At 61.8% G+C, this 13,313-nt stretch overlaps 1 protein-coding gene across 3 annotated transcripts; it reads right to left on the bottom strand.

The window, feature by feature from the left end:
• Positions 1–779: 779 nt before the first annotated feature.
• Positions 780–12,342, bottom strand: DENND6B (DENN domain containing 6B). Of its 3 annotated transcripts, none has more exons than XM_081059516.1 (19): positions 11,628–12,142; positions 8,146–8,184; positions 8,029–8,071; positions 7,331–7,443; positions 6,871–6,951; positions 6,194–6,299; positions 6,024–6,103; positions 5,878–5,940; positions 5,555–5,610; positions 4,965–5,087; positions 4,788–4,883; positions 4,609–4,703; positions 4,416–4,481; positions 4,145–4,299; positions 4,026–4,079; positions 3,623–3,732; positions 3,403–3,505; positions 3,249–3,323; positions 780–3,168 (listed from the first exon to the last, which is right to left on the bottom strand). In XM_081059516.1, the coding sequence occupies exons 1-19, from the start codon at positions 12,033–12,035 to the stop codon at positions 3,046–3,048; spliced, it is 1,989 nt and encodes a 662-aa protein (XP_080915642.1). In that variant the 5' UTR covers positions 12,036–12,142; the 3' UTR covers positions 780–3,045. The 3 variants fall into 3 exon arrangements, with proteins under 3 accessions (XP_080915642.1, XP_080915643.1, XP_080915641.1); XM_081059517.1 differs by having other exon boundaries at positions 4,026–4,046; XM_081059515.1 differs by having other exon boundaries at positions 4,026–4,046; positions 8,029–8,184; positions 11,628–12,342.
• Between the last annotated feature and the right edge of the window lie 971 nt (positions 12,343–13,313).

The raw sequence follows: 13,313 nt of genomic DNA, 5'->3' as shown, positions 1-13,313 counted from the left end.
TCAGGCCTTAGCACCAGGGGATTGCGCAGCTCCAGACCGAGGACCCCGGCGCCGTCGCGGTTCCCTGCGAGGCGGGTCGGGCACCGGTACCCCCACCCTCAGACTGGGAACAGGCCGGCCACACCCCTGCCTTTTCCGGGGGTGGGGGCTGCTGGGCCTTGCCCCCTTCCCTTAAGCCTCAGCACGCCTAACCTCCTAGGGGAAAGACACCTGCGAGTGTCCTAACAACTCATCCGTGGTCCCCCAGCTGTGCTGCTTTTCCCCTTTTCCTCCCCCACCCGTGGGCCTCTGGGGACCCGCACCCAGGATCCTCCAGCCCTGGAGGTAGGGTGCCAGCTCTGGACGTGAGCTTGTTCCACTTCTGCCACTCCAATCCCCAGTTTGCACTGGGGCCTTCTGGACTTAAGAGGTGGGGACGCCACGTGCTCCCACTGGCCCTTAGTCTCCAACCACAGGACCAGGTGTGGTGAGCAGCACAGCGGTTGGAGACCCCAACCCCCAACCTGCACCCACACATTGGGACTTCTCCCTCCTTGCACTCGGCTCCCCTGACCCTGAGACCTACCCCCAATGCTCAAGAACCCGGTCACTTACTTATGTCAGCGTCTCAGCAGTCCTCCCACTCCAACCAGCCAGGCCAGACCTTCACCCCTTCAGCCCTGAACCACATACACATGACCCACCCAGTCCCCACCGCAGGGGATCCAAAAATTACCAGTGTCTGACAGGGATGCCAACTTTTCATCAAAAAGGAAGTTAAAACACAAGCATTGTGTTTTATAGGGCATTTTAATACCAAAATGTGGGAAGGCCACTATCCCCCACTAGAAGGGAATCTTTAAATAGAGTGCACGCAGGAAGCTTGGGGGTGAACTGTCCTTCCTGTTCCCTGGCACAGCGACTGCCACCTCCACCCTAGCCCCAGCCCCACCCCCACCCGGGCCACTCAACCAGGCTTTGACACAGCCCCTCCAATCTCTGGCGGCCCCAGGGGCCTGAGCACAGCACCCTCTTGGACCAACTGGTTCTGCCTCTCCAGGCCCCCTGCCTGCGGGGCTCTGTTGGGGGCAGATCTGCTTCCTTTAATCCATCTGCCCGTTTTCCTCCAACCCTGTGTTGGGGGGGTCAGAGCTCAGCCACGCCAGAGCTGACCTGATCCTGGGAGAGAATAAGCGGCCTCTGGGCAGAGAGGACGGAGTAGCCCCCAGGCGCATCGTCTGCACAGGGGGTCAGGCACGAGGAAGACAACTCCACGGTTCCAGGCACTCCAGGGGACAGGCTTCCTCCTACCTCTACACTTCAGCCTGGGATCCTACCCTGGGCAGCGGTGCCCACCCTGCCCGGTGTCCCTCCCCCAAACCCCTGTCCCCATTGGACCTTGGGGCAGGAAGCCAGGACCAGGGGAATCTGGTTGTACCTTTCTGTACTGATGGTGGCTTTGTGGAGGCCACCTTGCAGCCCCTGCCCTGAATCCTGTGGCCGCCACCCCAGCCCTCCTTCATGCACAGGAGCCCTTAGAAAGGCAATGAGATGACCAGTATGGCAAGCACAAGCTGGAGTGAGGTTTGGGGCATACCCCTCATGGGTGGGGTTGTAATGCTGAGGGGGGCCCATGCCCGGTGCTGTGTCTGGCCAGCGGAGTTAGGGTTAGGGGTTAGGGTAAGAAGGTCTCCACTGTCTGTCCTCTCAGCCCCTTCTTGTGGAGGTCAGAGAGCCTGCCAGTCACAAGGAAGGTGCTGGTGTTGTCACAGACCCCCTTGGAGATGATACCCTGGGGGGGGGGCACCCCTCGACAGACAGCTAGGGGCAGGCCACCCAGTGGCATTGGGGGCCAATGTGGAGCCTTTCTCACTTCCGGGCCTCCCGCTTGTTCTTTCTCCAAAAACGGACCCACTACCTCTGCCTGCCTGTGCTGTGTTCTGTTTAGTTGCGCTCACGTCCTGGGACCCTGCACCAGGCTGGGCTCAGCTGTCCTTAGAAGGGGGACAGTGACAGGCTGTCCTAGGCCGTGGTCAGCCCAGACAACCTGCACCAGCTGCCAGCCAGCAGGGGAGGAGTGCAGGCGACATGAGCACTGCATCCAGGGCATGGGCTGAGTGGGGAATAGAAGGACAACCCCCCACCCACGCCCACCCCGTCAGGACCCTGTGCAGGCCTCACGGGTCACACAGCTACAGCATACAGCACCCCTCCGATGAGGGGTCTGGAGGCTGCAGGCTGGGAGACTCACTGCCGGCCCGCAGCTCGGGGTCACACCTCACACCCACCCTTCCCCTGGCTGGCACTGCTGTCACCCTGGGCTGTCCTTGACAGAGTACATCACCTCTGAGATTGGGGGTTGGGGGGTGGGGCTAGAGTCCAAAGTTGCTCAGGCTGCACGTGGGGGTAGATGCACATAACGCGGTAACTCGGGTGCCTATCAGCTGAGAAGCAAGGTGGGGCGGTAGGAGCAGACATGGTGCCCAGTGGGCTGCACGGGACAATGCTCGGAGGGTTGGGGCGCCGCCAAGCCGTCACACTGCCCTCTAGCGGCCGCCGTAGGTGGGGCAGCCCCAACCCAGGGCAAGCGGGTAGATGGACTGGGTGAGGAGAGGCGTCTGCGTGTCAGCTGCCTCCTCCAGTCCCGGCCTGGGCAGCCTGGTGGGACTAAAGAACATCAAATGCACCGCCCGGGGCCCCGGGGAGTTGGGGCAGATGGGTGCCTGGAGGGGGCGGTGGCCCCCGGCCCAGATCGGCAAGGGCTCACAGCCAGCCCCGCCCCTGAGCCTGCCGCCCTGTGGAGGGCAGGTGGGGCCCAGGGGGAGGTGAGACTCCAGCCAACACAGGACCTGCCAGCAGTCAGGAGCTAGGCTGTGGTTCCAAATGCCACTTTTACTGCAGCACAGTAGTGGTGCTGGGAAGTGGGCAAGGCCAGGAAGCAGCAGGGAGCTTGCGTTGGGGAACTCATGCTTGGCTGGGGCTGCCCCTCACTGGGGAGAAGGAAGCTTGGCCAGACCCAGGCCCCCAGGGACACACACGCTCCTGGAACCTGCCGCTCGGCCTGTCCTAGCGGGGGCACAGGACGGCCTGCAGGTCCTTGGGCAGGGAGCCGATGACCATGTCGATGTTCAGCTGGGCCCGATGCAGTATCTCCTCCTTCACAGGGAGCTGGTGGCCCTGTGCCCGCACCTGCGGGGGCAGTGGTGATCAGGGGCAGGCCACCTCCATGTCCTCCGGCCCGGGCTGGGCAGGGCCAGGAGGCGTCTCACCAGCTTCTCTCGAAGTTTCAGGACCAGGTCGACAACCTCCACCTCGGACTTGTCCTTCATCCAGGTCTCAATGTCCTGTCATGAAAAGACGTGGTCACCCATCACCTAGGCCCTGGCCCAGCGCTGGGCCTGTGACCACGCCCCAGCCCCTTACCGCCTCACAGATGGCCTCCAGGTGCAGCGCCTCCAGTTTATGCGCCATCTCTTTGCGCCTCTGCCGGTACCAGCCGTCAAAATGGGGGGACTTGAAAAACCGCCTGTGGGTGACGAGAGGCAGCGGCTGTGGGGCTGATCCCATGAGCCAAGGGGTGGGCACAGGCTTCCTGCATCCACCAGCAGCAAGAGCCTCGGGGCCCTGCCTGCTGTCCACCCACCTGTAGAGGCCCAGCCAGTCACCCTTGAGGATGCAGGTGAGCTGGGGCCCCGCATGATCCAGGCTGCGCAGGAAGTCGTCCTGGTGGAAGGGGCGGATCTGGGGAGGGGCCTGAGACAGAGGCGGAGTGAGGGGCGGGCACAGCCTCACTAGCCCCGCCTCGCCAGCCAGGACCCTCCAGTCATACTCCTCGGCCCCCACCCTGCCTGGGACAGATTCCAGAGAGAACTTCGAGTCCCCACTTCTCTAGCCTGGAAAGGACGTCCGGAACGGGTGGGGAAACCTGGTGCTCTGGGTGCACCTGCACACCCACGACCTCCCTCCTCTGGAATCAGCACAGGAACCCCTCCACTCCCCGCCTGCGTCCAGCCCCTGCCCGACGGCCACGTGGACCCGGAGCCCACCTTCCAGGGCGTGACGCTCTTCTGCAGGGGCATGAGACTGGCCATGTAGTGCTCCTGCGGGGGGAGGGCAGTGAGCGGGGGCCGCAGCCCTGCCCCACCCTGCCTGCCCTGGGCCTCACCAGCGGGATGACGAAGCTCTGCGTGAGCTCCAGCAGGTGCGTCCGCAGCAGCGCGGCCAGTGCACCTGGCGCCCGCTTCTTGGGCAGGCCCCCCAGCAGCCGTTTGAGCAGCGCCTTGTCGCGGTGCAGGTGGGCCGTATACGCGGTGTAGAGGCCTGGCGGGAGGCAGAGCTGCGGACCTGTCCCAGGGGCCTCCCTCCCTCGCCGCCCCCGCCCCCGCCCCACCTGGGTCCTGGAAGGAGAGGAGGGGTTCAGCCCGAGGGGCACACACCTGGTTTGGTATCGAGGGTCTTCAGCCTCGAGGGCTTTTTCAGCTTGACCTGTTTAGGAAGACCCCCTACGACACAGCCGGGGCCGGCCGGGTCAGTGCCCGCAGGCTCAGATCCAAGACCCTCTGAGTAGGCCACCGACTGTCCCGCCCCAGGCCCCTGGGACGCGATGGGCAGAGGCGGGGCCAGCCTCACCTGACAGCTTGGGCTCCCCGATGCGGAGGATGTGGGGCCAGTGCTGGAGTGTTTTGATAAAGAAAGGGTTTGTGACTCCCAGGACCACGTTTGGTCTAGAGAGAGAGGAGAGAGAGAGGGAGAAGAGGCAGAGGCAGGCTCAGGGGCGGACGTGGTCGGGCAGACGGCGTGGCACTTACGGGGCTTGCGTGCGAGTGGTGAACTCCTTGAACTCGCTGTCGTGGACGGTGAAGTAAGGGCGGTAGTCGCAGCAGAACTTGAGGGGCTGCACGCAGCTGCGGGACGCACAGCTGGGCGGTGAGCACAGCAGGGCGTGTCCAGCGCCCTGGCACCCCTCCCATCAATGCCTGGCTCACCTGGTCAAGGCCAGCACCATCTCCGAGGACACCGCGGGCGAGGGCGCCAGGACCACCAGGGGCTCCCCGAGGAGCATAAGCTCCCACAGCATTTGCACATGGGTCAGCACGGGCTGGAAGCACCTGCCAGCGGCGTGAGAATCCGGCAGACTGGGCGCAGCGCAGGCTCCTCAGGCCCCCACCTCCCAGGCGGGCCCAGCGTGAAGAGGCGGAAGGTGTGCTCCGACAGTCCACCCGTGTTGGCCTGGCCCTGCGCCCCTTTCGAGCTGGCAGCCCTGGCTCCTGCAGGGCCCAGCTCCCTTGCAGGCTCACCCTGAGCAGGGCAGCCTCAGGCAGCGAATGTCTCCCAACACAGCTCTCCCCTCCCTTCTCTTCCCCTCCCTGCCTTCCTTCCGGAACCTTCCCACCCACCGTGCCTACTTCCCCTGGGTGCAGACATTGGGCACTGGCTTCCTCTTTGGTACCACTCTCCCTGGGAACTGGCCGAGGGTTAATTCCTGGTGGGCAGTCCCCAGAGCCCTGCCCAGGCCTGAACCTCATGGGCTGGCTCACCGCCTGGCAGGCAGTGAGCGGTGGCCTGTGGGGCTCACCTGAACAGGTCCAGCTCATGGACACTGCTAAGGACCAGCGGGGTCAGCAGCAGGTTCTGAGAGGAGGGATGGGTGGTATCAGAGTGAGGGCGAGGCTGCCACCGAGCAAGTCCTAAGCAGCACAGGGACTCCCGAAGAGCCCTGGGGACTGCAGCCCCTGCCCGCACACCTCCCCATGCCCACTCCCCCCAGCACTGGAGAGGGCGAGGGCACCCAGGCCTGCAGGGAGACGCAGGGCTCTGGCTCTGCCCAGGTCTGGACACCCCACAGCACTCCCGGCAGGTGGGGTGTAGAAGGGGTAAGGGGAGGGCTGCTGACCCCACCTCATGGCCACACTGCTTCAGAGAACTGCAGTCAGGCTTGTCCACCCTGGACGGGACGCGCACCTATGGGGCAAAGGGAGCAGCTGCCAGCAGGAGTGGGGACATCCATGGCCCTGGGGCCTCCCCACCCATGGGCCGACCCTCACCTGAAGGACGACGCCAACAACAGGCAGGTTCAGGGTCTGCCCAGGCTCGGGGGCTGGCCACTGGTCAATCTCATTGCACACTGTGGACACAGGCAGCCCGCGTCAGGAGCCTGCCCACTGGAGCTACGGCCAGACGATGCAATCTCTGGCCTCGCCTGAGGGCCACTCACCTGCCTCCAGGCAGGGCACTAGCTTGTCGAAGTACTCAGGGGCGATCAGGCTCAGCAGTGCCTGGAACAGCCGGACAAAGGGCAGGCGAGACACCAGCACGAGAGACTGCAGGGCCCATGCGGCCGGTCAGAGGTCACCCCAGCCACTCAGGAGACTGCAGGGACCCCTGAGGCCAGCCTCCTCCACAGCACACCAGGGTCTGCGTGTCCCACCAACTCCATAGGACAACTGTTCCCAGGAATGGCCCAACCCAGGCCCCAGGCTTATTAGATGAGAAAACCCACAGCCTGCCCCCCACCCCACATCAAGGCAGGGCTGGACCCCAGGCCTTCAGAGGGCAAGGCGTGTGGGTGATTCCTGGGACCACCTCCCAGGGGTCAAGCAGTTCCACACTGAACTTATCTTACTCCCGAGAGTGTGATGAGGCGCCTCCAGCCAGCAGTGAGGGGCAGGGACAGACAGGCTGCAGGTGCTGTGCTGGGCGCAGTCGTGCCCCCACCCCTGTCCACTGCCTGGTGGGGCGGCCACAGGGCCCAGGGCAGTGGGCTCCACCTCGTGCCAAGCGACTGCAGGTCTCCGGAGTGGGAGCGCCTGGAGGCCCAGGACTCCTAGCCCATCAGTCCCTCCCGATGGCAGCCAGCCCCGCCCCTCAACAGTGCCACCCCAGGTGGCTCACCTTCTGGAAGTAGCCCCTCTTCATGGAGCTGTCCTTCACTTGCCTGAAGTACACGTAGCCAAAGTAGTGTGATGACTCTTTCTGGAAGGAACAGTCAGCCAGGCTGTGCCCACTGCCCCCGGCCCACTCTGCGGAGGCTGCTCCATGCTCTCCCCAGCCATGGAGGTCAGTCTGGGGCTCCTCGGCTCAGAGGCTGGGCGACACCTCCAGAGGGGACATGGCAGCCCATGACACCTCCACACACAAGCCATGCCCTCTGCACGCACAGTGCACAGGAAGAGCTCCAGGGACCTTGGGGGTCCACAAAAGAGCTGCCCCACCCCCATCAAGGCTGGGGTGCAGGCCCACAGGCCTTGTGGGAGGTGGACACCCTACTGGCCTGGGCTGGCCAGTGCCTCTCCTGCCACAGGACACAGGCATCTTGAAGGCCCTGGGCACAACACCCGCCTCCTACTCTCACCTGCAATGACACGGGGGCCCCACTGTCATAATGCCTGTCGTCGGTGGACCAGGGGCTCCTCTGTCCTCCACACTGACGGATTCGGAAGCTGAATTGCGTGTCCCCGAGGCAGCCTAGGAAGGGAGGCAGCCCCCGCCACGCTGCTGCGTCAGGGCTGGAGCGTCTCCTGCCACCATTCGGGGTGGGGACAGCAGGGACGGTTGACGGCCCTTGAGGCTGGCCTCTGCCAGGCCCCACCCACCCGCTGGGTCTGAGTCTCCCTACAGAAGTCCCTGTGTCCTAACTCTTGCACCTGAGAGTTTCAAAGTAAAGCCTGAACACACAGAAGCACCAATGGCAGCCCACAGGTGGGCAGCTGGGAGACTAGGGTGAGAGCGGGCTCAGCTTGTCCAGACACCTGGGCCCCGGGAGGAGCAGAACCCGGGACCCAGCTCCTGGGGTCACTGTTGTGGGGTGAAGGAGACTAGACCCTGCTGGTCCCTCTGCACAGAAAAACCTCTTTCCACACAAAGAAGGGGAACCTGGCCGCCAGGTGTCGTGTTGTGGGGCTCTGGGTGTCTCCACGGAGGCAGGAAGGGCTGGCGTTTACAGGCCGTGATGCCCCTGGCCTGGGCCATAGGGGCTCCTGGACAGCTTCACCTCCCCACTTTCTTCCTCTCACCCACCAGCCAGAGCCGGGGAGAGGTGGGGTCGCCTACCTGAGTGGGAGTCAGGAAAGGACAGGTAGCAGATGCTGCTTTTCTGAAACACACGAAACCCAGTAAGGGCTGGGTCGCTCCTGGGCGACGTCTGCTCCCCAGAGGGCCGGGACCCACCTCCTTGTCCGTGAGCCGGAAGTCGCTGGGGTATACCAGCTGTGGGGGACAGAGCACTCAGTGACCACTGGGCACATGCAGTGCTGGGTCTCTCCCATATTTGCGGGCTCAGACGCCTGCCCTCGTCCACCGTTGGCTCTCTGCAGACCCTCCTCTTCTCCCCTGGGATCTCCCAACCTCCCCAGCCCTCTCTCAGCATGAGGCCACCCCATCCTTGCCTTGCCTAGGCCAGCACACACCTGGGCGAGCTCTCCAACTCCCTGCCTACACCCCTTGCCCCTGAGGCCACTCGCCCAGACTGGTTGGGCCTCCCTACTCCACCGTCCTGACGGTCGGTCCATCCCCACAGCTTCAGGTGGTGGCCTCCTTTCTTGGCTGGAGCAGCCACAGGGCCCTGCCACCTCCGGCACCCCACCCCATGCAGCTGGAGGGTCTTAGTCTGTGCCAGTCCCCCCGGATGCTCTCCCAGACTGGGCCTGGCCAGCGCCTCATCTTGTGTGTACTCAGATGTCACCTGACACAGTTGTATCCCTGACTCTCCACAGCACCTTGACTGTCTTCACCCCCACTCCTGCTAGTCAGGGGTCCGAGAGCTTCTGGCCTGTACCTCACCTGGAGTGTGAACCCCAGGAAAGTGCCCTGGGCCCTGGCAGTGTCCAGTGAATGTGACCAGCTAGACAAGCCATATGCCCTGGGAGCAGACGTTCAGTGAAAGCACGCACAGTGAGCAACAGGCGGCACTCCAGAGGAGGCAGCAGGCCGAGGCTGGGGCCTCAGGCAGAGCAGTGTGCACAAGCACATAGCCAGAATGGATTTCCTTGTGGGGTACCAAAAGGCAGGGAGCCGCAAGGCCCCCACTCCTACCAGGCCCTGAGGTGTCCCCTGGGGAGCTGGTGTGCCTTGGGCTCACTGCGGCCGTGGCCTGTGCGTGGACGCACCAGGCCAGCTCTCCTGGGAAGCGGCTGTGCCAAGCCTGCAGGGCCAGGGGCCCAGGGCCTGCACGCACGAGGGCCCCCCTCACTCAACCTGCCTGAATCCTGGGCGAGGGCAGAGCTGGGCTTCGGCTGCAACGAGGCTGCCTCTGGGTGTGCCCCAGGCCCCAGATAGGGTGAGGTGCTCTGCCCTGAAACTCGCACTGTGGGAACGACACAGCACCCTGTTCGCATTCACTCTCGGCTTGCTGCTGTGGCCCCATTCTGTCTCCTGGGCGGCACACAAGATGTCCTGAGGACGGGGACTGCATCCCAGACCCCGGCAGGGAGCAGACATCCCAGAATATGGATTTGTACAGGGTGACAGCACATCTATGAGGTATAACAGAATAGGGCATCATGTGGAAGCCTCCAGGAGATGTCAGCTAAGGAGGCACCAAGAAGGAAGGGCCAAGAGGGAGGAGAGCCGAGGGTATCTGTCTGTGGGCTGGACCCCCACAGGCACTTTCGGATGGTTCCAAGAGTGGCAGGGGCCATAGGACCATTCAGGACATGGCCTCGTATGTCTGTGTCGAGCAGAGCCGAGAGGTGGGTGGCTGGTGGCCCGCGCAGGGCCACAATGGGCCCTCCGCCCTGAAGTCAGTGGTCTGAATCTGGTCTGACAGCCACAGGACTCTTGTAGCATCTGAGCTGGCCATCTCGGCCTGCCAGCTCCATGCCCATGTCCAGGGACCCCATGAGGACACCTGACTGGCAACCCACGTTCAGGGGCTGGTGAGTCCTCCTGGGATCGGAAGCTAGAGGTCAGGCTGGGCCATGCCTCGACAAGGGGAGACATGTAGTGGACCCTCAGAGAGAGGCTGAGTGTGTGGACTTGTGCTGTATGATGATCCCCATCTTCCCCAGGCCCATGAAGGTCCGTCCTTTCCTCCTGAGCCAGCCAGCATGTTTGCTGCTGCTGTGATCCAGTTGTCCCTGAGGATGACACGTGCAGTCAAGTTTGCTATGAGAAGACCCTCCAGGACTGCACTTCCTAAGGTGCTGGGTGCTCTAGGGTTCCATGAGGTCCAGGCTGCCTCCCTCACTCTCAGGTACAGTGCCGTTTCCAGAGGCCACGGCTCAGACCGGCATGGGATGCTGACTATAGAAGCTGATGTAAGAATCCAGCTGCTTTGTATTTGGCCAGATGTTAAAAAGGTATGTAAAAGTGTCAAATGATGTCACTCTTGTCACCAAACTTTTTTTTGGAAAATGTAGTTGTTTTCATGAAAACGTTAATACTTATATTAATACATAGGACATTTGTTTCGTATAATGGATTACTAAATATTTTTAAATTTTAGTTTCCAGTAAACATTGGTAGACATGACCCACTCAATAAGCTCTTTGGGGTCCTCAGTGATTTTGAAGACTGAAAAGGGTCCTGAGACTGCGCAGCCCAGGAGCTGCAGCCTGGGAGGGTATGGACAGCATGGTGGACAAGGGGCTGATTGGGAAGCCTGGCTGCAGGCCACTCCATGGCCTCCAGAGTTAGCTGAGATACTGCCTGGTGAGTTTCCAAGAGCGGGCGTGGTGTAGCCAGGCGCTCTTCTGAGCTGACCTGCACTGTAGTGTCCCTGCCACTCCTGACCCACAGGCTTTAGTGCACCCGTAGGTATGGGACCCCCACACTTAAGTGTGCAGTGGGGGGTCCTGAACCATTTATTCTCTGTGTCTCAGGCACAAAGTATGAACTCCTAGGGAGCAGGGCCTTGTCTTCTCGTTTAACTCTGTCCCCCATGTCCTGCTCTAGCACCACAGGGACTGGCTGGTGGCGAATGCTCACCCCGATTTACTGACTGAACGAACGGCAGCTCCTTGACTTTGCTTTCGATGGCTTTCTGTGGGGGGTTACCCAATGGCTGCGCTGGCAGAAGAGAAGCTGCCCTGTGTGTGGGGTGGGAAGGAGGCCTGCAGGCAGTGGGAGCACCCCAGGCTAGAGAGCTGGGTGCAGCTGACCAGAGTGGCTGGGATGTGACCCACAGGGGTCTGCACCTGAAGGATTTAAGGTGCTGAAGTAAGATTTAAGCCTGAGAACCACAAGGTCAGACTTTAGGAGAAAGGAGGGGGTCACAGCAGCAGAGGGGATGGATCTGAGATCCTTGTTGCAGGTGAAACTTCACTCAGCCTTGTCCACGGATGGGATGTGGGCAGGAGTCAAGGGGGACCCCTGGGATTCTGGCTGAAGTGACGGAAGGGAGAAGGTGCCACAGCCAGTGTGGGGAAAGCGGGGAGACAGTTTTATGGAGACAAGTCCAGAGCATCGCTTTGGCTATAAAAAGTGCAGGGCTCCCATCTCCTGCATCCCAGTGGGAAGTCTTGCCTTTCGTTCCTTTACTGGAGAGCGCACCTTTCAGGAGATGACAGGCGCAGGTTTCGGAGGAGGGACAGGCCACCCGCGGTGTCCGCCTGACTCTACCCCACGCGCAGAGGGCTCGCGGCTGCCTGACGACCCCCCTACCCGCGCCTGCCCAGCGCCCCGCCCGGCAAACCCCGCCGGGCCCCGCTCACCTCCAGCGCCTGGCCCAGCTCCAGGTCGAAGGTGACCACGCACACGCACTCCAGCCAGGCCGAGAAGCGCGTCCAGGGAGCCTCCGGAGCCTGTGTCCCGGAGGACGCGCCTAGGCGGCCGCGAGCCGGGCGAGGGCCGGCGTGGGACAGAGCGTCCATGGCAGGGGCTGGAACGGCCGGCCGCGCGTTGCCGGGGAAACGGCCCGGAGGCGTTGCCGGGGAAACGGCCCGGAGGCGGAGGCCTCGGAGCTCCTCGAGACCGCGCCGCGGAGCAGTCGAGCGGCGGTCGCGGGCCAGCGGGGCCCTTCTGTGGCCTCGCCCTCCCCTGGCGGCCGGAGGAGCGCAGTGCAGCCGAGAGGCCCCGAGCCCACCAGCGAGAAGGGCCCGCGCGGGCCAGAGCGGCCCCATGTCCGGAGGCGGGACTTCCGGCGGAGCCTTGTGTGACCGGGGAAGTTGGGTCAGGCGGGGGTCGGGGTCCACGGGCGCCGCGGGGACTGGCTGGAGGGCGTGCAGTAACGCGGCTTGTCGGCGCCGAGTGCGGTGCGCAGGCTGGCGGGCGCCTTGCCCGGCCCGATTTCATAACCGAGTTTCTTCGTTACTGAGCTCGCATTCCACCCACCAGCCAACTAATTCCAGCGGCTCCGGGTCTCCCCCGCGTCTGCTCCCTGGGGTCGTCCCTATAGGTGTGGGTCCTGCAGAGGTGTCAAGGCCTGGGTTCGTGTCGGCGCGCCGGGCGATCCTCGTCTCCCACGGCCTGGTCGTCGGTGCGTGCGGCATTCAGCAAATACAACGAGAGCCACCTCTGCCGTTTCCACCGCGGTATGACCTAACTGACGTGCCACATAATCTAGTTTTCGCGCGCCGGCCGGCGCGAGAGACTGCCTCACTGGCTGTACCCCCGGAGCGCATGGTCTCGGAGATCACTGGCCGTGGGAAAGAGATTGACGAGGCCTACTAGCTGTTAATCGCCTACAAGTGACATATACATCACTTGTACTAAGCCCATGGACCCAAATAGTCATATGGTCCCAATCTAAGTGCAAGGGAGCATGGGAAATGAGGCACGTGGATATTTGGGGAGCCAAAAAATTATCATCCATATGTCACGGAACTTAAGATACCGTTATTTTATAAATCACCAAAGAAAAACTGCAACCAATTACACAGTGATGAGTAGTCAAATGTTTTCAAAATTTCTATTATGAAATGTTCTAACATACAGGAAAGATAAATGAACTGTACAATGACCATTTACCAACTACCTAGAATCTCCATCAATAATTAGTATTTTCTTAAATGTTTTATGCCTTACCTCTACATCTGCCCTTTCCTCTCCATCCATCAGAACATCTTATTTTTAGATTCATTTCAGAGACAGTTGCAGACATCAATGCGCTCACCCCTAAATACTTAAGTATGTGTATGGTTAACTAGTGCTTGTTTTAGTTTTAGTTTTTTTCTTTTTTTGGGGGAATATATATATATATAGTGAAATTCAGGAATCTTAAATGGACACGACTAGCTTTGCACAGTGGCAGTATCGAAGCCAATGAGGTTTATCCGAGGTGCGATTATTGCTAATTAAATGGACACAACCGTTAACCCTAAGCACTAGCAAGATATGGGCCATCAATCATCATCGCCCCGGAAAGTCCCCTTATGTCTCTTTCCAGTCACTTTCCACAC

Source organism: Rhinolophus hipposideros (assembly GCF_964194185.1).
Source record: "Rhinolophus hipposideros genome assembly, chromosome: 9".
NCBI classification, from domain to species: domain Eukaryota; kingdom Metazoa; phylum Chordata; class Mammalia; order Chiroptera; family Rhinolophidae; genus Rhinolophus; species Rhinolophus hipposideros.
The sequence above is the reverse complement of the archived record's forward strand: the minus strand, read 5'-3'. Positions and strand labels throughout refer to the sequence as shown.

Bases quoted from the DNA above. Each gene is read 5' to 3' on its own strand.
- DENND6B (XM_081059515.1), bottom strand. From the start codon at position 12,207: ATGAAATCGGGCCGGGCAAGGCGCCCGCCAGCCTGCGCACCGCACTCG. The intron at 6,952-7,330 runs GTGAGAGTAGGA...TGTTCCTTCCAG, and splicing joins GGGCCCCCGTGTCATTGCAG to AAAGAGTCATCACACTACTT. The intron at 4,704-4,787 runs GTAAGTGCCACG...CTCTCTCTCTAG, and splicing joins ACCACTCGCACGCAAGCCCC to ACCAAACGTGGTCCTGGGAG.